The 20,935-nt window shown below is 51.2% G+C and overlaps 1 protein-coding gene across 4 annotated transcripts in view; it reads left to right on the top strand.

Moving 5' to 3' along the window:
* The window catches only part of LOC111144194 (leucyl-tRNA synthetase 2, mitochondrial), a 149,922-nt gene extending 129,560 nt beyond the window's left edge, over nucleotides 1-20,362 (top strand). For 2 of the 4 annotated variants that reach the window (XM_022498400.1, XM_022498399.1), the window contains exons 19-21: nucleotides 1,172-1,283; nucleotides 13,932-14,059; nucleotides 18,844-20,123. In XM_022498400.1, coding sequence (XP_022354108.1) covers nucleotides 1,172-1,283; nucleotides 13,932-14,059; nucleotides 18,844-19,023 — 420 coding nt within the window. In that variant the 3' untranslated portion in view covers nucleotides 19,024-20,123. Of the gene's footprint in view, nucleotides 1-1,171; nucleotides 1,284-13,931; nucleotides 14,060-18,843; nucleotides 20,124-20,342 lie in introns of those variants that run through there. The other 2 variants (XR_002640368.1, XM_022498402.1) reach the window with 2 other exon arrangements.
* The last annotated feature ends 573 nt before the right edge of the window (nucleotides 20,363-20,935 follow it).

The following is a 20,935-nucleotide window of genomic DNA, read 5'->3' on the forward strand; positions in this document are numbered from 1 at the left end:
AAAAAAAAAAGGTATAATATTTTTGGCCTCTTTTTACCTAGCAAAATACCTTACGTGGGTATTAAAAACACAGATTGAGTTGCTACCATCGCCTTAGGCTGGTTTTTATCATGACACCCCCCCCCCGCCCCCCTGGCCAGCCTCTGGGAAACTCAGTACGATAGTCCTTCCCACAGCCCACTTCCCTCTAGGCTGTCCTTGGTCTACACTCGCCAGCTCACACTCTGCTTTGCTGACCACCCTCCCTCCCCACCCACAGCCTGTGGAATCAGTGACACCCTCGATTCATCTGTCACTTTTCTCCCCCATTGGCTATAACCTCCTTGAGGGCAGAAACCAAACCCTTCTGGACATTTTATCCCTAAAGTCTAGCATCCAGTAGGTACCCCATAAATTCAGTGGGTGTGGCTGTGTTCTGGGACTAGCTGCACCGCAGGAAGAAACTGGGTATTCACAGTAACCAGCACAGCTGTGTAATAGGACCCCCGAGACCCCTGAAGGTGCAGGAGGACCCCTGCCCTGGGCATTTCACATCGTAAAGCCTGTAATCGAGTCTCTTTGCATGCCTTACTGGTCCTGCAGTGCATGGGCAACCTCGCAGAGTGGTCAGGAGTTTCTGATTCAGTGGGGCGCCTGGGTGGCTCAGGTCCTGACCCCAGGGTTCTGGGATCGAGCCCCACATCAGGTTCCCTTCTCTGCGGGAAGCCTGCTTCTCCCTCTCCCTCTCCCACTACCCCGCTGCTTGTGTTCCCTCTCTGCTATCTCTCTGTCAAATAAATAAATAAAATCTTAAAAAAAAAATAAGGGAAAAAAGTTTCTGATTTAAGACAGCTGGATTCTCATGGGGGCAACAACACTTGGTCAGCCACACACCCAGGGGTGGGGGGAGCAGGTTACGTCAGGTGGGTAAGAACATCGCCCTCCAAGGTTCTGGTGGGAACTATGGAGTCAGCCTTGGACCGAGGGCACGGGACGTGCTCAGCGAAGAGCGGAACACTATTTTTAATACACTCTTAATACTCTGATGAAACAGGGCAGGTTCTGTGTCCAGAGCAAACATGGATGGGAAGAAGGGCTTCTGCCTACCTGTATGCGTCTCTGGGCTTCAGAGACATGAATGGCCTTCCTCACCTAGTCTCAGCGATCTCCCACTGTTCTTTCTGTTCCTCAGCAAATTTCTCCGAGAGTGGTTCTCCATAGCCGCGAGTTTGAGGACGCGCTCTGTGCCCTGGTGGTGATGGCTGCCCCGATGGCCCCCCACATCACCTCGGAGCTCTGGGCTGGTAGGTGGGGACGTCCTTGTGGGGGTGTCCAGCCCTCCCGTCGAGCAAGATGCGGGGCTCAGATGGCCTCAGGTGTGGGCTCTGGTATTGGGCCTCTGTACTGAGGACCCTTCTGTCTTGTAGTCGGAATGGTGGTACTTTTGCGGGGTCACCCCTGCCGAAGGGGAAGACCCGTCCCCACTTTGGCACAACGCGGGGCCTTCCCCACCAGCTCTCCATAGGCCAAGACCCCGTGTTCCCTTTCAAAGGTGGAAACGCAGGTTTAGTCCCACTTTACAGATGGGGAAAGGGGCGCCTGGAGTCAACTTTGCAGACCTAAAACTTTTTTTTTTTTTTTTTTTGACAGAGATTGAGAGAGAGATCACAAGTAGGCAGAGAGGCAGGCAGAGGGAAGGGGGGAAGCAGGCATCCCACTGAGCCGAGAGCCCGATGTGGGGCTCGATCCCAGGACCCTGAGACCAGGCCTGAGCCAAAGGCAGAGGCTTAACCCACTGAGCCACCCAGGCGCCCCCAGACCTAAAACTTAACTTAAACTGGGATTCAGTCTCTCCAGCAGACCATCATTCCTAAACTGGACGCTGGAGCAAGTCCCACTGCCTGAGCCTCACTCACCGGGCCTAAATGTAGAAGCTTCCACCCACCCACCCCCTGGGAGGTCCCTGTTCTGGAGCCTGGCGAGTGACTGGAGAGTGTTTTGGGGTTTTTTTTAAGATTTTATTTATTTGTTTGGCAGAGAGAGAACACAAGCAGGGGGAGCGGCAGGCAGAGAGAGAAGGAGAAGCAGACTCTCCGCTGAGCAGGGAGCCTGACATGGGGCTCTGGGGTTCGATCCCAGGACCCCAGGATTTTGACCTGAGCCATAGGCAGACACTTAACCGACGGAGTCACCCAGGCTGGAGAGTTTTTAACCAGCTCCTGGGTGATTCTGATGCACAGGCCAGTGTGGGACTGTGTCCCTCTACTGTTAGGAAAGCCTAAGGCAAGACTTCATGCACTTTTCCTCTCAGAGGGCAGCCTCCTGAGAGCATTTTCAGGGCCCACTGGTCGTTCTAAAAGGCCATCACTAGAAATACCTACATCCTCTCCTTTTAAGAAATAATTTGAATGTTCTTTACCCTAAGCTGTCTTCAATAGTTAATTCTTTCTTTTCCTTTTTGTCATCTCTATTTTTTGTTAGCTTTAACATGGAACTACTTTTTCAGATGGTGTGAGGTTTATGGTGTCTTCCCGTTTCCTATTTTTGGACACAGAGACCATTTATAATGATACATTATTGTTTTAAAAGTCGAATAGCTAATTTTTAGAACACATGCCTAAATAGAATTCTGGCCCCAAAGAGACCCAAAATATGAAGGCTTTCGATGCACATCCTCAGATCTGCTTCCAGAAATTCTCTGGATCATCGGTGGATAGGCACAGCAAAAGCCTCCGTCATGATTCCAGGGCTTTGACAAGGACTTTGCCATCCCTTGGCGATAAACTCGCCATGCGCGCTAGAATAACCCCAGCGGGGCCCACGCCCTCCCTCGGAAACCCTGAGTGATATGCTCCCGCCTGTGCTGACATGAGGATGAACGTCTCGCCTAGAGCGGGTGGCTATGTCTTAGAGGAGCTCAGGCCCCCAGGTCTTGGCCTCAGTGTCACAGGCCTCGTGTGGCGGGTCAGGACCAACTCAAGGCAGTCACAATGTGGAGCCAACAGTTTGCCCATCTTTGTTTTACATGGGGCTCTGATCAGTTTCCTGTGGGTTTGCAAAAAAAAAAAAAAAAAAAAATTGTCATCTGTATTTCCGGTTTAAAAACAAGGTACACTTATAAACATTTTGATTTTTCTTTTTTAACTTGTAAACGTTTTTAATCACTGTATTAATTGCCCCCAGGCATGACTTTGGTAACTGCCCAAGTGACGTGTCTGGTATTTGCTCTCATAATCCGCCAGGGACCAAGCCCGTGCAGAGATCTGAGTTTCCGCTTCAGATCGTGCCCTTGAAGGGGATAAGACAGGAACGTTTTTAAGACTCTCAATCTATATTTTCAGACTGCTTTCCCGGAAAGTTATACCCGTTTCCACTCCAGGCTCTGTTTCTGGAGTATGTGCTCTGTTTTGCTGATTTAATTATCGGATTTTTCAATATAGTTTTAACATCTGGTGGCAGGCTAGCCTCCCTTCATTTCTTTTCTTGTAATTATGTGAGTGCTTCACACCTGTTTATTCCTCTCAGTAGAACTCTGGTATAATTTTATTATTAAAGTCCTTGAGATTTTGCTTGAAATGAGGTTAAACCCGGAATAAATTTAGGAAAGCCTTACATCTTTACCCCTCCCAGACCTCCATGTGGTCTGTCTCTCCCCCCCTTTTTTTTTTAAGGTTTTATTTTGGGGACGCCTGGGTGGTGTGGTTGATCAAGCATCTGACTCGTGGTTTTGGCTCAGGTTGTGATCTCAGAGTTATGAGATCAAACCCAGTGTCAGGCTCGTCTCTCAGCATGAAGTCTGCTTGAGATTCTCTCTCCCTTTCCCTCTGCCCCTCCTGCTCATGCTCCTCCCCCTACAGTCTAAAATAAACAATTTAGGGGTGCCTGGGTGGCTCAGTGGGTTAAAGCCTCTGCCTTCGGCTCAGGTCATGATCCCAGGGTCCTGGGATCGAGCCCCACATCGGCCTCTCTGCTCTGCAGGGAGCCTGCTTCCTCCTCTCTCTTTCTCTGCCTGCCTCTCTGCCTACTTGTGATCTCTGTCAAATAAATAAATTTTTTTTAAATCTTTAAAGAATAAAATAAAATAAATAATTTAGTTAGAAAAAAAGAAGATTTTATTTTTAAGTAATGTCTACATCCAGAGTGGGGCCCGAACTACAACCCCCAGATCAAGAGTTGCGCACTCCACCAACTGAGCCAGCCAGGTGCCCTGTCTCTGTCTTTATTCAAGACTTCCCTTATGCTGAGCCAGGTTTTAAAAAGTTTTCTTCGTGGAGGTCCTACACATTTCTTAAGATTATTACTGAATATTTTTTGGTTATATTTTATTTTTGGTCTTGTGACTGAAATCTTTTCTATGATTTTTGACTGGTAATGGCTGGCACATAATTTTTTAAAAATTTATTTGCATACTATTTTCTATTACGCAGATTCCCTACAAATCTCTCCTACTTTGTGTTAGGGGTAAAAGCCTCTTAGATGGGCTAGGATTCCGTGATCAGCACATAAGGATTAGTGTTCTCTTTCTATGGTTTGGTGTCTGTGTACGTACTGTGTGTTAAATGGCTCAGAAAACCCTATGGAATGTTCGAGGTGGTGGTCCAGGTGGTCCTGTCTCACTTCCGGATTGAAGGGGAAGTAACAATTCCCTGTTGGGTTTGATGTTGGCTGTTGGTTGAGGATAGATACTCTCTGTAATGTTTTAGGGGTTTTTTAAAGAATTTTTTAGAGAGGGGACACCTGGATGGCTCAGATGGTTAAGCATATGCCTTTGGCTCGGGTCATAATCTCCAGGTCCTGGGATCGAGCCCCAGGTCTGGCTCCCAGCTCAGCGAGGAGTCTGCTTCTCCCTCTCCCCCTGCTTGTGCTCTCTCTGTCTCTCTCTCTCTCAGATGAATAAATAAAATCTTTAAAAAAAAATTTTTTTTTTAGAGAGAGAGAGCATGAGCAGGATAGAAGAGGGGCAGAGGGAGAGGGAGAGAGACTCTCAAGCAGACTCCCCGCTGAGCATAGAGCCCCGTGTAGGGCTTGATCTCACGACCCGAGATCATGACCTGAGCCAAAATCAAGAATCAGTTGCTGAACTGACTGAGCCTCCCAGGCACGTGGATATTCCCGCTAAAGTTAAGGAAGCAGCTCTCTGTCCTTGTTTTCCAGAACTCATTAGGAATAAGAGTTGTATTTTCTTTAACATCCATTCTCCAGCTGTTGAGGGGTGTGTCATCCTCTTTTAATTTCGCCCTTTGCCCTGTTGATGTCACTGTTCATTGACCATCTAATATGAAGCTCTCCCTGCCTGGATTCATCTTGACCATGGCGTAGCAGACTTTGAGTGTACCGTCAAATTCTGTCTGCTAGTGTTTGATTTAGAATTTGGCAATTATTTTCCTAAGAAAGACCAGTTTTGCTCAGCGTGTGCGGTCGGGCTTGGAAATGAGGGTGTCACTGACTCTACCGAGAGAGTTGTGTTGGGTTCCTTTGTCTGTGGTGCTTTGGAACAGACAGCAGAGGATGACACATTTACCCATTCTTCGCTGAAGAGGCTGAGTGCCCTAAAGGCAGGTTGGGATCAGGCCCTGCCACACTAATGCCATATTCAGTCATGCAGCCTTTTGTTCTCTCCTTGAGAAGGAAGCATGACTCTTTCCTTCAGCATAGACAACCGCATTAAGTTTTTTAAGTGGCCCGCTGTTCATTCTCTCCTTGTCTTCCTTTGCTCTAAAACAAACCAATCTAATTTGTAATAAATTTAACTCTTAGCCTAGAATATGCACGTCTCTCTCTTATCTTCCTGCTTTGTCCCGCATTATCTGTCTTCCTCCCTCCTTTCATTTCTCCCACGAAAGATTGATGTCAGTGGGATTTGCAGTAGCTCCCCCTCCCACTGCTTTTCATGTCCCTTCAGTTGTGTTGTGGGAGGCAGCAAGGATCTACTCTCCCTAGGGCCCTGTCCCCTCCCTGGCAGGTCTTAGGAATCAGGTGTACACTGTAGCATGGCAGGATCCCCAATAGGACATGTACTAAAGCATCGTGATAGAAACTAACCCATCTCGAGCCTTGCACCATGATTTTTCCAACACGCCACACAGCTTTCGTGAGCTGTGTTATCATGAGTAGGTAGAAATTGAATCTCAGTTTATTGAGCATGTATTATGTACCAGGCTCTGTTCTGGGCATTGGTGGGAGAACTGGAGAGGGTGGTCTAGTGAAGGTCTTCCCTCGAGCTTTACAAATTCATAGCAACCAATTTTTTTTTTTTTAATTCGAGGAAGTAATGGGAAACCTTGGTCTCCTGGCTTTCCACGTGTGTATGTGGGACACCCTCTGAATGAGCTGCAGGGTCTCTGACAGTTAAGTGAGGAATCCCGTGCACCTGGTGTGGCAAGCCCCATGCACCTTGGTCATTAAGTCACAGGTGTGGGTCAGGTGCCCTCAGGAGAGAATGGAGACGTGACTCCTTCCTGTCTCTACCAGAGCTAAACAGGGCTGGTGTCTCAAGGTGGGGGGAGTCCTTTGCAGACAGAAGCACTGTGTCATGAGGAACATCATTACTGTCATCCCGCACTATCAGTCATTCTTGATCCAAGGCTTTGGGCAGTTTTTACACACGTTTCATTGGTTCTAGAAAATTTCACTTTCATGAGGCTTCTGGTATCCTTTCCGTGTCTTCGACAGATAACTCAGAACGGCTGTAAAGGGAAGACCGTGAGGGTGGGGGTGTTCAGAAATGGCCATTTTCTAGAGTTCCCTAGAGAAGCAGATTTTCACAGAAGAGCAGCAGAATTAGGATCTGTCTTCTAGGGGAGACTCGGAGTCCTGTGGGCAAAATGGCCGCCCCTGCTGTGGATAGAAAGGAAACGTTTCGGGGAGGCTGAATATTCCCCTGCCAGCCCCTTAAAGAGGCAGTGGAGACCTTCAGTGAGAAACAGAACCAACATCTTGGCAGCTGGCAAACTGTAACAGGATGAGGAAATCTTTTTTCCTTCCTGAAGTTTTGGATCTGAGAAGCTCAAGGCACCACGTCTGAATTCCCGCAGCTCACTTTTGTGTACCATAATAGAGTATTGTGCTCCCCCACTGAGGGTGGTAGCTGCTTGCTTAGGCAAATTTTGTGTATTTGGAGTCACTGATTCCATTTCCAGACAGAGGACACAAGGTCTCCTTTGTGGGTGGACAGTCAAAGAGCAGAAAATCACCGGATGGGGAGCTTCTCAGTGGTACTCTGGTTGGAGGCATAATTTCATCAACGTCAAAAATGACCTTTCTCGTAGACAATAGCGTGGATGGATCCCAGCGGGATCCAACTGAGTGGGAAAAAGAGTCAGTCTCCAAAGGTGATATACTCCATGATTCCATTTATACAGCATTCTTGAACTAACCAAATTATAGAGGTAGAAAACACATTAGCGGTCACCGGAGCTTAGGGACTGGGCAGAGGGGGCAGGGCGGTGGCCACACAGAGCGGACCACGAGGAGCCCAGCAGTGGCCAAGCCGCCCTGGATCTTGACCACTGCAGAGGTTCCATGAAGCCGCACCCTCACACTCATGCTAATAAATGCTTGTACGAGATGAGATCTGTGTAAGCTCTGCAGATTGTACCCTTCTCAGTATCCTGGTTTACACGTGGTCACTGGGGGAGACAGAAAGAGGGGTCATATTGCTTTATGACCTCCTGTGAACATTTCCTTAGTTCAAAACGGGGTTTGTTCATCATAGTCTTTCTAAACCCGCAAGTCCTGAGTGTTGAGATTCTGACTCTGGAACATAGGAGACCGAGAGAGAGGGAGGAAGGGAAGAAGGAATTTATTTCGAGTTGAAGGTTTTAACAGACATACGCATGCGTGCGCGTGCGCGCGCACACACACACGCAACTGACCAGATACAGCCCTTTATCCTGCCGGCATCTGTGGCACAAAGTGGTGGCAGGATTCAGTCCCAGGATCGGCCTGCCCTCCAGGCCCCGCAGGCTCTGCTGCACAAGAGTGCGCTCGCTCCCGTAAGCCCCGCTTCTGAAGAAACGGCCAAGAGCCAACTGCAGAAGGGAACTCCCCCTCCCCTCCAGCATGCTTCTTGGGGCCTCTTAAAGCCAAGCAAAACCTCAATTTTTAATTGAAAAGTTACATCTCAGGGTGCCTGGGTGTCTCCATTGTTAAGCATCTGCCTTCGGCTCAGGTCATGATCCCACGGTCCTGGGATCAAGTCCCGCATCAGGCTCTCTGCTCAGCAGGAAGCCTGCTTCTCCCTCTGCAGCTCCCCCTGCTTGTGCTCTCCCCGTCTCTCTGTTAAATAAATAAATAAAATACTTTGTAAAAGAAAAAAAAGTTATATCTACAGTGCATACTGTGACACATCTGACCGTCGAGGAAGGTATGTCCTCAGCCCCATTGGGCCCTTGTCCCCGTCCTTCTGTTGCTCTGAGACCCCCTTCTCCCCATTCGCTGTTCAGTCTGCTGCTAGACCCCAATGCATGCGGTACATGAACTGTGCATCTGTTTTTTTAATTTTTATTTATTTATTTTTATTAACATATAATGTATTATTTGCTTTAGGGGTACAGGTCTGTGAATCATCAGTCTTACACAGTTCACAGCATTCATCATAGCATATACCCTCCCCAGTGTCCATCACCCAGCCACCCCCTTCTTCCCTCTCCTCTCCACTCTAGCAACCCTCAGTTTGTTTCCTGAGATTAAGAGTCTCTTATGGTTTGTCTCCCTCCCAGTCCCATCTTGTTTCATTTTTTTCCCTCCCTTCCCCCAACAATCCCCTGCCCTGCCTCGCCTTTCAAATTCCTCATATCAGGGAGATCATATGATAATTGTCTTTCTCTGATTGACTTATTTCACTCAGCATAATACCCTCTAGTTCCATCCACATCGTTGCAAATGGCAAGATTTCATTTCTTTTGATGGCTGCATCGTATTCCATTGTATATATATACCATATCTTCTTTATCCATTCGTCTGTTGATGGACATCTCCGTTCTTTCCATAGTTGGGCTATTGTGGACATTGCTGTTATAAACATTCGGGTGCACATGCCCCTTTGGATCACTACATTTGTATCTTTAGGGTAAATACCCAGTGGTATGATTGCTGGGTCGTAGGGTAGCTCTATTTTCAACTTTTTGAGGAACCTCCATGCTGTTTTCCAGAGTGGCTGCACCAGCTTGCATTCCCACCAACAGTGTAGGAGGGTTCCCCTTTCTCCGCATCCTCGCCAGCATCTGTCATTTCCAGACTCGTTAATTTTAGCCATTCTGACTGGTGTGAGGTGGTATCTCGTTGTGGGTTTGATTAGTATTTCCCTGATGCCGAGTGATGTGGAGCACCTTTTAAATGTGTCTGTTGGCCATCTGGATGTCTTCTTTGCAGAAATTTCTGTTCATGTCTTCAGTGCGCATCTGTTCTTAATGCGAATGTTGGCCCGCCGTACAAACGGTTTTCTCGCTCTGTGTTTGGAGTCGTTCTATGTCGGTACTTCAGCCGGACCCTTTCTTATCAGCCACGTTGTGTGCCGCCCTGCGATGTTCCAGAAGTCGAGTCGTCTTCTACTCGTGGACACTTGGGTGCTTGTCCTTCTTCTGCTACTTCTTGTGCTGCTTTGAGTTTAGCCTCTTGTCCAAAATACAAGTTCTTGACAGTGTGGGGGTAAGGTCTCTGTTTCTGACTTTCTGGCCCCTCTCACGGCTGTGCAGTGATTTCCTTCTGTCTGGATTCCTGCCTCAGGCTTTACCTGGCGCGGGCTCCGGGTCTCCCATCAGCACTGTAATTGTGAGGCGACAGCAAGGGGCACCCCCTGAGGCATTCAGAACGGACTCGTTATCCCAAACCATCAGGCTGCTGCCCCCGATCCATTTCTCTTCATGAAATGAAAGTAGCGTAGCTTCATGTTTTGCTGTACATTTGTGCAGCACAATCCCTTAATTCCAGCACAATTACAAACATACAAATCGTGTAGGGGTATGTGTGTGATCATTGCAGCGCAAAAGTTCTCACTGACGTCCAGATGGCATTTTACGTACGAGTATGTGTGTGGCGTCGGTGTCGTTATCTCAAAATAACATCCGTGGAGTTCCTTTGGCGGGTAAAGGCTGAAGGGAGCCAACATCCCATCCTGTCCATTTTTTTGGAATCACCAGGGCTGGATGAGGCTCAGTGGAGTCCCCAAGTCCAGCCGTGTGTGTGTGTGTGTGTGTGTGTGTGTGCACGTGCGCGTGCACGAGCGCAGGGGTGCAGGGTAGAAGTAGGTCCACTGGTGGCCAGCAAGAGAGGCTGCCATCCCCAGACACTAAGCCCCATCCCAGCACCTGCTCCGGGGTGCCACGGTGGTGTGGTTACCTCCCCAGCTCTCGGAGCATAAGAGGGGTCGTTTCTGAGGAAGGTCTGACGACAACAGCTCTCCCAGAGGAGGGGCAGGAAGGGGGAGGCCACAGGCAACAGCCAGCCCTGGGTGGTGGCCCTGAGCACCAGGGCCCTGACGCATCCCAGCCCACGGTCAGACTTTTTCCAGGTGCTGTCCAAAGGCCAGCTCTCAACCTGGCGCATGTCATGTAAAGACACCATCGTATCTGCGATGCAAACGTTGGGTGTTTTTCCTTCCCTACAGAGTGGGTAGGCAAAACACTGCGGGAACCCGGAGCTGGGAGTTTCTGTTCCGCCCCGCTGAGCAGGACGGCCCCGCTCCCGTCTACATGCAAACTCTGGCAGAGACCCAGGCCCCTATAAATAAGCATCCGGGCTGCTCCAGGAAGGCCGGGCTTCCTCATTTTTTTTTTTTTTAAGTGGAATTTGCAACAGCTTCTGCGCAGAACATTTGTGTCCAAGGCCCTTTCATCTCTGAGGCGTCCTGTACGATGACCATGCGGAGGTTCTGGAATCCTTGCCATGGCAGCTGGGTCACAGGACGAGCCCTACCGGGCCAGCCTGTTGAAGTACAGAAACAATTATCTCCCTTCTGTGACCTCCGTTTCATATTTAGATGGGAGTCGTCATGGTGCTCTTTCTGAGGACCAAGCAGGAAGCTCCTTTCGGTTCCGGCCAAACAGCTTATTAGCAATGGAGTAGCTTCCTCAGTAAGTTCTGGAAGCCCAGGGTATAGGGGCCAGCCGGGGCCCAGGAATACATCTCGGACACCACTCGATCCGCAGACTCTGACGGGCCTTCCCTCCCCGCAGACTGACTCGCAGCACAGGCTTACGACGAGAGTGCCAGAGAGGAAACACAGAACGGGCCACACCGACATCTGTGACACTAGCCCGGGAATCAGGACAGAGGTCCCAGAGTGGTGTGGGTCGGTGCTGCTCAGAGGGGGCCGTGGACCCCGTGTGGGAATCAGCTGTAACCATCTACCAATGAGATAAGCAGCTTGAGCTCAGAACGCAGATCTGCTGTGTCACAGAGCACACATCCGAGTGAGGCTGACCCGTTTTTTTGGCACAAAGACTCTCTCAAGGGAGCGGTGTGTCCGTCCACCTTCCGGCCTGTGCTCCCACGCATCGTGGATGACCACCTTGAGCAGTTTCGTGTAGCAGCTGTGGGTGGTCCTGAAACCACCCCTGGTACAAGATAGTGTAGAAGAAACATCACAAACCAATAGGGAAGAGAAGGTTTGCGCTCCGAATTAGGTTTGGAAAATTGGCCGTCTAATGTTCCTGCACTTCAAGATTCTATTTATTTATTGGAGAGAGAGAGAGAGAGAAGAGGGGGAGGGGAAGGGGGAGAGGGAGAAGCAGGGTCCCTGCTGAGCAGGGAACCCGATGCGGGACTCGATCCCAGGACCCCAGGATCATGACCTGAGCCGAAGGCCGACACTTACCTGACTGAGCCACCCAGGCGCCCCAATGCTCCTTCACTTCACGCACAAAATGAAACAGGTCTGGGTTCAGAAGTGAAACGGGGAACAAAATGTAGCCTTCAAAAGAAACCAGAAGAGAAATCGTGAACCCATCTCACAGTGTGGGAACACTTGCTTTCGAAATGTCTTTTCAAATGACCAAAATAATAAATGCTTTTTTTAGAGAGTTTATAAAGCTTTAAGAGGAAGAATCACCTATGATTCCGTCTCCTGAGTAGAATCACCGATGCCCTTCTGCTTTCTTCTCTCTGACCTTTTACCCGTTGGTAGAAATATTTAATAAAACTAGGGTCACATGATGCCTACTACTGCATATCCTCCTTTTCCGTGAAATTCACTATTATTTTAAAATAATGAAACAAAAGGAATACAAAACTACATATACGGCATGATCTTGGTGGTAGTGGTTCAGTTTGGTGGGGTTGCGTTATACACTGTTCATTAAATACATTACTGTTCTTCAGAATCAGAAGTTTAGGCGCACCTGGGTGGCTCAGTCAGTTAAGCGTCTGGCTCTTGATTTCAGCTCAGGTCATGATCTCGGGGTCGTGGGACCAAGCCCATGGGGAATCTGCTGGAGATTCTCTCTCTCCCTCCGCCTCTCTCTCTGCTCTCTCTTTCTCTCAAAATAAATAATTAAAATCTTTTGAAAAAAAAAATCAGAAGTTTAAAAAATACTATGCAGGTGAACGTGATTTTCTTCTCTCTAGTTTGACCTTTTATAAATTGTCTGCAAGAAGCATGCATTACTTTTGCCCTCAAGGAAAATAAAACGTTGTCAGTCCCAGCCCAGTGTTCCAGGCCCTGGCGTTGGTTGGGATTCGGTCCCTCCGTCTTGCAGTTGGCCTCAGACCACCCGTGAGGCACGGGCCCCTCCCTCAAATGCATCTCCTGAGCTCAGGGGGGAGGGGTGCAGGGCCACCACCATTCCCCGTCTGCCACCCCTGGAAAAGCCATTCACAGCACGAAGGCCATGCAGCGGCCACGGCTCTGCCCCAGCCTGGGCACGCCGCCACATTCACTGCCAGCCCGTCCCAGGGCCCTCCTCCGGGAGGATGAGGAGGCAGGGGCATGTGTCAACGGTTTTCTGATGGGTGTATTTCGTGCACGTTTTGGGGGCATCGCTTGTGCTCATGGGATCGGCGGAGGCTTTGCAGTCAAAACATTCCCTGCGAGCAGCCCCGTGGCTGAAGTCCCCTGGAGTCCCCGTACAGCCCTGTGGATGCTGAGCACGGCCGCCTTGGCTTGGGGGCTGCAGCATGAAACACTGTAGGACACAAGGCCCTTGGGGCTTTCCTTCCTCACGGCTGCCTCGCATTTGACCCATCCTGAGCCAAGGCCATTGGCAGCCCCTCTTGAGAAGAAGTGTAGTGTGAAGGCTGAGATCCCTGCTGTTCCCGGCATGTTGGCGCCCGTGATCGTGAGTGAAAGGACTGGCTAGGAGGCCCTCGCAGACCACAAGTCTTCATAGGCAGGAAAGGAAGTGAGCGTGGCTCGTTATTTTGGGAGCCGCTCTCAGGAGCACAAAGACGTGCCTTCATCAGCAGAACTGCAGAGACCAAGGAAAATCAGCAGCCTTGCTTTTTCCAAGTCTCACTTGGTTTTTATTTTTAAAGATTTTTTAAGATTTTTTTAAAGATTTTTAAAGATTTTATTTATTTATTTGAGAGAGAGAGAGAGGGAGGGAAAGCACAGAGGGAGAGGGAGAAGGAGAGGGAGAAGGAGAGGGAGAAGCAGGCTCCCCGCTGAGCAGGGAGCCCGAGGCGGGACTTGATTCCAGGACCCAGGGATCATGACCTGAGCCAAAGGCAGACGCTTAGCCAGCTGAGCCACCCAGGTGTCCCCCTAAATGCACACTTTAGAACCAAGTGTCCATCCATCTCTACAGCTCTGGGTACTGTTTAAATGGGGAGGGGGTACCCCTAAGCCCAGATGATAAGCCAGGCCAACGTAAGTGGGGGGCCCCCAGTAGGCTGTGTAAAGCCGAGGTACAGCCTCCCCGGGCAGCTCCAAGCCAGGCTGCATTGGGACGAAAGCTGTGTACTCTGCTCCCATGAGCCTCACGTGTGCCCTCACCGTCTGTGCCTTGATGTTGCAGGCCTGGCGCAGGTTCCTGGGAAGCTGTGTGCCCACTACGCCTGGGATGCCGGTGTGCTGCTGCAGACCTGGCCGGCTGTGGACCCGCAGTTCCTTCAGCAGCCGGACGTGGTGGAGATGGCCGTCCTGGTGAGTGTCCCCCGCAGCCAGGTGGTCAGGCCTTTCTAGCCCACCCGGCCTGACTCGGCCGGACCGTTCCCCGCCTGTCTTACGCTCATACATTTCGGCTTTGAGAGGTCACCACGCACTGCGAGCCTGTGACATAACCCTGCCCCATATCAGAAGTTCGGATCGCCTTGCCCTCCTCCCTTGGCGTTCCACTCTCCTCCTCGGCTCTTGCTTTGTTTAGGGAGGAGGGGGATGGTGAGTGGTTGGCGGAGAGGGAACACCTCACTGGGAAAGCTATTTCAGAACAGCTCCGGAATGTTCCTTTTTTTTAATTTCTTCCTTTCTTTCTTTCTTTTTTTTTTTTGGTAAATTACATCATTACAGATGCATAAAAGTAGTTTTATATTCCAACCTTTTACAGAGCACATAACTCAGATAGTTTATCCTTTATGTAATTTTTACATCTTTAATGTGTTTACTCTGAAACACATTATCAGGAATTTTTAATGCTGATGTGTCTGAAGAGGGAAAGGGAAACAGGGGGCCCTCTTGGCCGGTCTCTGAACCACATGTGGGGCCAGGCCCTTCACATCCAAGATTTCATTGAACTCTTACCTCTCCGTCAGGTAGGAGTTTCCCTTCTCATTGATTTCACTTGAGAAATTAGGCTCAGAGAAGTCAGTCACCGGTCCTGAGGTGATTTGTTCATTGGTCAGTAATGGTCACGTGACCTGCTGTGCATCAGGCACGGTGCCAGGCTCTGGTGGATACAGAATCAAACAGGACAGATAGCCTCTCTGCCCTGATGGCACTGAAAGCCGAGTGGGAGAGAGGGAAAAGGAAATAAAAATAAATAAATTAAATTAATAATAATAATTAATAATAATAATAAAATAAATAATAAAAATAAATAAATAAAAAGGAAAGAAAAATAAGAGCCAAGTGGGAGAGGGAAAAGGAAAGAAAAATAAATAAAACCACTGCAAATGGTGAAAAGGGCCAGGACCACACCACCCAGGAGCTGAGGGAGAGCCCGGCCTCACAGGGGCCCAGTTGGCCAGGCCCCAGCTCTTCTGCGTCTGTGCAAACCCTGGGCCCAGGCTGCAGGTTGGTGTTTAGAAAGATGGCTCCATGCGGAGACCCGGCCCCTTCCCAGCCACTTTCTCTCCACACCACCTCCCCTGATACCTCGTTCCCCCACTGCAACCCCACTTTGCTCCCCCCACGGAGGGGAGGACATGGGCCTGCCCCGGTAGGCTCCTTCCCCAAAGCTTCAAAACCAAAAATAGCCTGGTGACACAGAGAAGTTTCTTTATCTTAAATAACGTTTATAAGAAATGATCTCGGGTGCCCCTGAGAATTCGTCCTCAGCGTGAGGAAGTGCTAACTTGAGAAAACGAAGTTGGAGCCTATCAAATACCATTCTGCTTTAGTCGCTGCAGAAAAGACATCTCGTTCTGGTCGTCGGTAAAATGGTTTCAGATTATCGTGGAAATGAAAACCCAAAGTTTAGGCTGTGAGTAGGACACCCTGCGGGTTCCCCCATGGGGAGAACCTCCAGCTCGGGGTACTGTGCCACGTGGCGGAACTTCCGTGGCGGCCTGTGTTCTGTGTCCGTGTGATCTCGGTTGGTGCCCTGGGCAGAAATAGCAGGTGTGGTGACAGTATGGTGTCATTCCGCGTGGTTCGGATCTGCCATGTCCGTGTTCTCTGTGCCCGTGGTATGCAGGGCTGGGCCCAGCCCTGGGGGTCCCCAGCCCAGAGGCGCTGCCTCAGCATTGACCAGCTCAGTGCCCAGGAGGGACGGTGTAAATGGCTCACGATGGGCATACACACGGGCAGTTTCTGTAACTTCCAGGTTAAGGCATGGAGCTTGGGAATGAGACTGTCCTGCTTGGAAGTCTCCCATTTTACAAGATACTTTTGTAGGCCTCTGTTTCCTCAGTGATGAAAGGAGGCAAGCACTGCGCCCAGCTCTGCCTGTTGTGGAAAGAATTAGATCAGATGTTGCCAGGAGCTGCTTGGCCTGCTTCTGGACGCTCTAATGACAAAACCCACGAACAAGCAGTGAGTGCCGACTAAGGGCCAGGCACTGCCCTAAGAACTTTTCCAGATACTGACTCATTGACCCCGCACCACAGCCCTGGGAGCGGGCTGGGTTACCCATGTCACAGACGAGGCAGCTGTGTGACCAAGTCCATTTTACAGGTGAGGGAAGGGCGGCAGAAGGGGGCCCAAGCCCCGGGGGAGACGGCAGGGTCCCCAGCTACTAGTGTGGACATCTCTGCTTCTGGCAGTCGGGGCCATTACTGCAAGGGGGTGTGGGGCCTGGGCTCGAGGAGCAGTGTTTCCCTGGTGGGGAGAGGATGCCTGATCAGCAGAAGCAAAGGCAGGGAAAGCCCTCAGTGATGCTAGGACTGGGAGCCATGGAGAGGGGAGCATAGGCCATTGGGGAGAAGGCCAGGCTCCACCCCTGAGAGGGTTGGGGGGCTGGCAGGGCATCTGATCAGGGAGAGGAGAGGACCCAGGCGGTCATCCATCCCATCTCCACCACTGGCTGGGTGAAGTGGCTTCACCTTGTGTGCCTTGGCTTCCCTGTCTGTAAAATGGGCACAGAGCCATCATGCCTGTCCCTCACAGGCTTGTGGGAGGAGAAACAGGTTGGCTCGGGTGGATCGAGTGGCTCAGACCCGGGCACGAAGTGAGAGCTAAGTCAGCGGGAGCTTTCACTGTCCACAGCTGTCACAGGGCTGCCCTGTGTCACTGGGTGGCCATGGTTGGGGCGGGGGCAGTGCTCTCGGCCAGCGGCCCATCAGGCAGCATTTAGAAAAGTCTGGGAGAACAATACTGAGGCCCTGGCCCGAGGCTGTGAGTAATGAGAGGAGGTGGCAGAGATGGAAGCTTGCAGGGCCACCAGATGGGGACTGGAAGACTTCTCTCAAGTCAAACGGCCACTATCTGAGGTGATTTGAAAGAGCTGCTTTCCCTTTAGGTCCCTGAAGGCCAAGTCCAGTGTGGAATCCCACCTGGGCTTCGGTTGTCCATTTAACTGGTGCCTCGTGCCCGGAGGCAGCATGATGGGGACCCACTCGCCCTGAGGGGCCTGCCCTGACTAAGGCAACTTGGGGGAGTCTGAGGAGCCAGAAGCCAGGAGAGGGTGCCGGGGGCCACGTGGGAAGGCCTGCTGGGCTCCCTGGCCATATCCCGAGGCCACAAGCCCCACCCCTGCCCCAGCTGGGGTCAGGAATGACTCAGCTCCCTGGACAGGCCTCCCCAGGGACAGCTGAAGGTCAGCCCCCAGGCTCCAGGGAAGCACTGTGTCTAGAAGTATTTAGGATCATGGTGCTAAGGCCATGTATGGAAGAGGACACCCCACACTGGCTCCTTCCATCATGGCCGGGAGTCCCAAGGGATACGGGGGTGTAAGGCCTAGTCAGCTGGTCCCTTCAGACAGGTTTTCTCCCTCAGTGATCCAGAGGTTTCCATCCTTAAAGAAGAGGAAACTGAAGTCTAGGCCTGAGGGTCTGCACAAGAGCTTGTGTTCTCTCCTCCGACGCCCAGAGGAGCCCTTGCCCTGGGCCCCTCTTCCCCGACTGAGAACCGAGAGCCCAAGCTGAAGCCGTGACTCGGGAACAAGCACCAGTTCTAAGAATGCCGTGTTTGGGGCCCCCGGGACTTCACGAAGTGCACGGCTTTGGTGTGACAAGACAGGAGGTCTTTTCTGAGGTCTTGGTCAAAGCAAGCACGTGGTACTGAAAGAAGGCGGCTTCTAATGGCTTAGAAACAAGACGGTGGGGGGCGGGGGCACCATCCTTTGAACAGCAGCAGCCCTAGTCCCACAGCTCTAGGACCCCAAAACCCTGCATCCGAGAGACTCGGACTTTTTTTTTAGGAGAACCATTTTCTAGAATATTTCAGGACACAACGTGTTGACATCTTTGGGGGCTCCCGCCCAGCGATGTAAGTTGATACAACCAAGAAAAATGCCACTAAGTTCTCCGCGCATCTGAGAAAATGGAGTGGGTGATGAGGGACATCTGATAGGCTTCGGTTGAAACCTGAGAAATTACTGCTGGTAACTTTTCATTATACGGTGACTCTATTTTCCCAGTTAAAAACAAAAAGCAGAAAACAAACAAACAAAAAAACAAACCAGGGGCGTCGGTGAAAGAGTTCTTAGGGGAGCGGTGGGATGGAGGATTTGAAGCACGGCGGTTCAGAAGCCGTGTGGGTCCTGAGAGCTCCTTCCCCCGTCCCACTGCCAGTTCCTGTTTGCTGGGAAGTGTGTCCTTATTGACCGGTACTCAGAACAGCCACTGATGTCAGCAGCTGGACCCGGCCGTTCTCAGCAAGGCTGAGTTAAAGTGATGTGGGTCCAGTTTCCCTGTCCCCATGCTGGGGCATCCCCGTTCTGGAACCAGGCCTGTGGCAGGGAGTTTACCTGCCTTCCCCAGGAGCTGGTGCCCCCCAAGACCTAGATAAAAATCCTCAGTGACACTCACTGTGTGCAAAACCTAGAGTCGATCCCCAGTGACACAACCGTCCCTCTGCCCCCTGGAAGCTGCTGAGGATTTTGACCTGATTTCCAGCACAGCTGGGACAGAGCGCGCTCCAGGTGTGGTGCCCACACGCACTCTCCGTGCCGGGGCGCCCCCATCCTCTCTCTCCCAGTCTGGGGTTTTCAGGCATTACTCCTATCCTCGCTGCCCTCTGTCCTCTGGGGAAGCTGGTGCCGCATCTTCCTGGGGGCCACCTGTCACCCTCAGGATGCTGCTCATCGTTTGTCTCGATTTTCTCCTTCTCAGATCAACAACAAACACCACGGCAAGATCCCGGTGCCCCAGGGTGTCGCGCGGGACCAGGACAAAGTCCATGAGCTCGTCCTCCAAAGCGAGCTGGGTGTCAGGCTCTTGCAGGGGCGAAGCATCAAGAAGGCTTTCCTGTCCCCCAGAACGGCCCTCATCAACTTCCTGGTGCAGGACTGACTGCAGGGGGCACCCCTGAGGATGGAGGCCTGTGCGGGCCCAGGGCCCGGCAGCCACTGACGTCTTGAATGTTTACCTCCGCGCTCTGCTGGTCAGGCTTGGGCAGTGAGCCTGTGCGGTGGGGCCCGGCGCAGGGGTGAGGGTGGGTGTGGGCAGAGGAGCAGAGACGGAGGGCTTGGGCAGCCGCAGCAGGTAGAGGAAGCCACCAGAGGAACTGCTGGGTGTTTCCTGGGTGTCTGCAGGAAGGCGAGAAGAGAAGCAAGTGAGAATGAACGTGGCAAGCGGCCTGGGAGCTCTGACTCCTAGAAATTGCACACTCCAGGGACATGACAGTAAACTGAGGACCCACAGGCACGGGAGCAGCGAGGACAGCCAGTGTTGGACAGGTGACAGCCTGGGCATCGTGGCAGATGGTCCCCTCGCTTTCCAGCTAGATGGAGGAGCCATGGGGGTCATGTCCAAATATTCAAGATGGTCTGCAGAAGCTGCTTTGCACCCGAAGGCAGGCAGGGCGGGTCCCTCCGCAGTTGTCCCCACTGCCGGGCCAGTTCTGTTGCCAGCTCCCGGTGAAGCACCACTTCCACCCTCCGCCAGGGTGTTAGATGTGCTGCGTGGTATAGCAGAGCCATGCCGGTTCTGAGCTCAGCTGGAACCCGGCCCAGGGCGCACCGCAGCCCCACGGGGAGTCTGCTCATGTGTGCCCCATATGGCCGCTCCATTGACATAGGCCCCCATGCCAGGTATTAGCATGAGCTCGCTCGCCATGGGCCAGTGGGCCAGAAGCATTGGGTAGGTACCACCTCCATGTTCAGGCTGCTGCCGCCTGGTTGCCCAGGAGGTGGCCAGGAACACACCCCCGTTGCCGGTGCATTACAGTAATCTGGTTTTCTATGAAGTCAGCAGTTAGGTGCCCTTCTCAGAACTGGCCTGAGCCACTGATTCATACTTAATGGGCCAGTGGGAGAGAATCCAGCCATTCTGTGCCACTGAAAACCTCTATTTGTTTTCTGATGCCGTTTTTCTGAAGTAGCCTCAGATGTGGCTGTAGTCGGGCAGCTAACAGATGACCTTTTTTATTGCAATAAAATGCGTGTCATGTATGACTTGGGGACATATGTGTGATCTTGGACTGGCCGCCATATTTCTTATTCTGGGAGTTAATTGGGAGCAGACCGAGGGGTTTCATTATCATCAGAAGCATGTGGGTATACACACCCTATTCCACATGTGAATTTGATCTAAGCAAGTAGATGCGGAAATTTGATACAAGGTGGGAGCCTTGAGTGTTTCTCCTCTGTTGTCTTGTTTTCTTCCTAAAGTAAGCTGAGTGGCCTTGAACCCATCAACAGGATAGGGCAGGGAGCCCTTTATCTGCACAAAATCTGGCCAGAGCCACAGGCCATTAAAGCCTCAAGGCTACTGGACTGACCCGCCATGGCTTTGGAGAACTTTTTCTGCAAGAGGATAAGCCTTTTGAAAACAAGAGCTCCTTGGTGCTCCTAGAGATGGTTGGTATAAAGAACAATGGAACAGAATGCTAATCCCTGGGGGTAGGGAGGTGGTGTGGGGAATGATCTCAGTCCTTTATTAACTGCCTTGATTAGGTCAAAAACCGGACCCAACAAGTTCACTTGTATTACGTCATGTAACTCTCACAAAAACCCTACAGGGAAGGAATTATCCTCTGGTAAATACAAAGAAACCCAGGCTCTGGGATTCAACACCTTGCTCAGTTTCCACAGCAGAAAAGGAGAACTGAGATCCAAACCCACATCTTCTGGCCTCCAGATCCCCGGATGCACCCCCGCCGTGTTTGCCCGGCCCCCCACTCCTCCTCCCCCACCCCCCGTATTTGCCCAAAGTGCCACAGTCAGGAAATTGAGATGTTGGCCAAAAGCCGGCATTCTGAACA

Source organism: Enhydra lutris, unplaced genomic scaffold (genome assembly GCF_002288905.1).
Source record: "Enhydra lutris kenyoni isolate GAN:26980312 unplaced genomic scaffold, ASM228890v2 scaffoldscaffold10, whole genome shotgun sequence".
Lineage (NCBI taxonomy): Eukaryota > Metazoa > Chordata > Mammalia > Carnivora > Mustelidae > Enhydra > Enhydra lutris.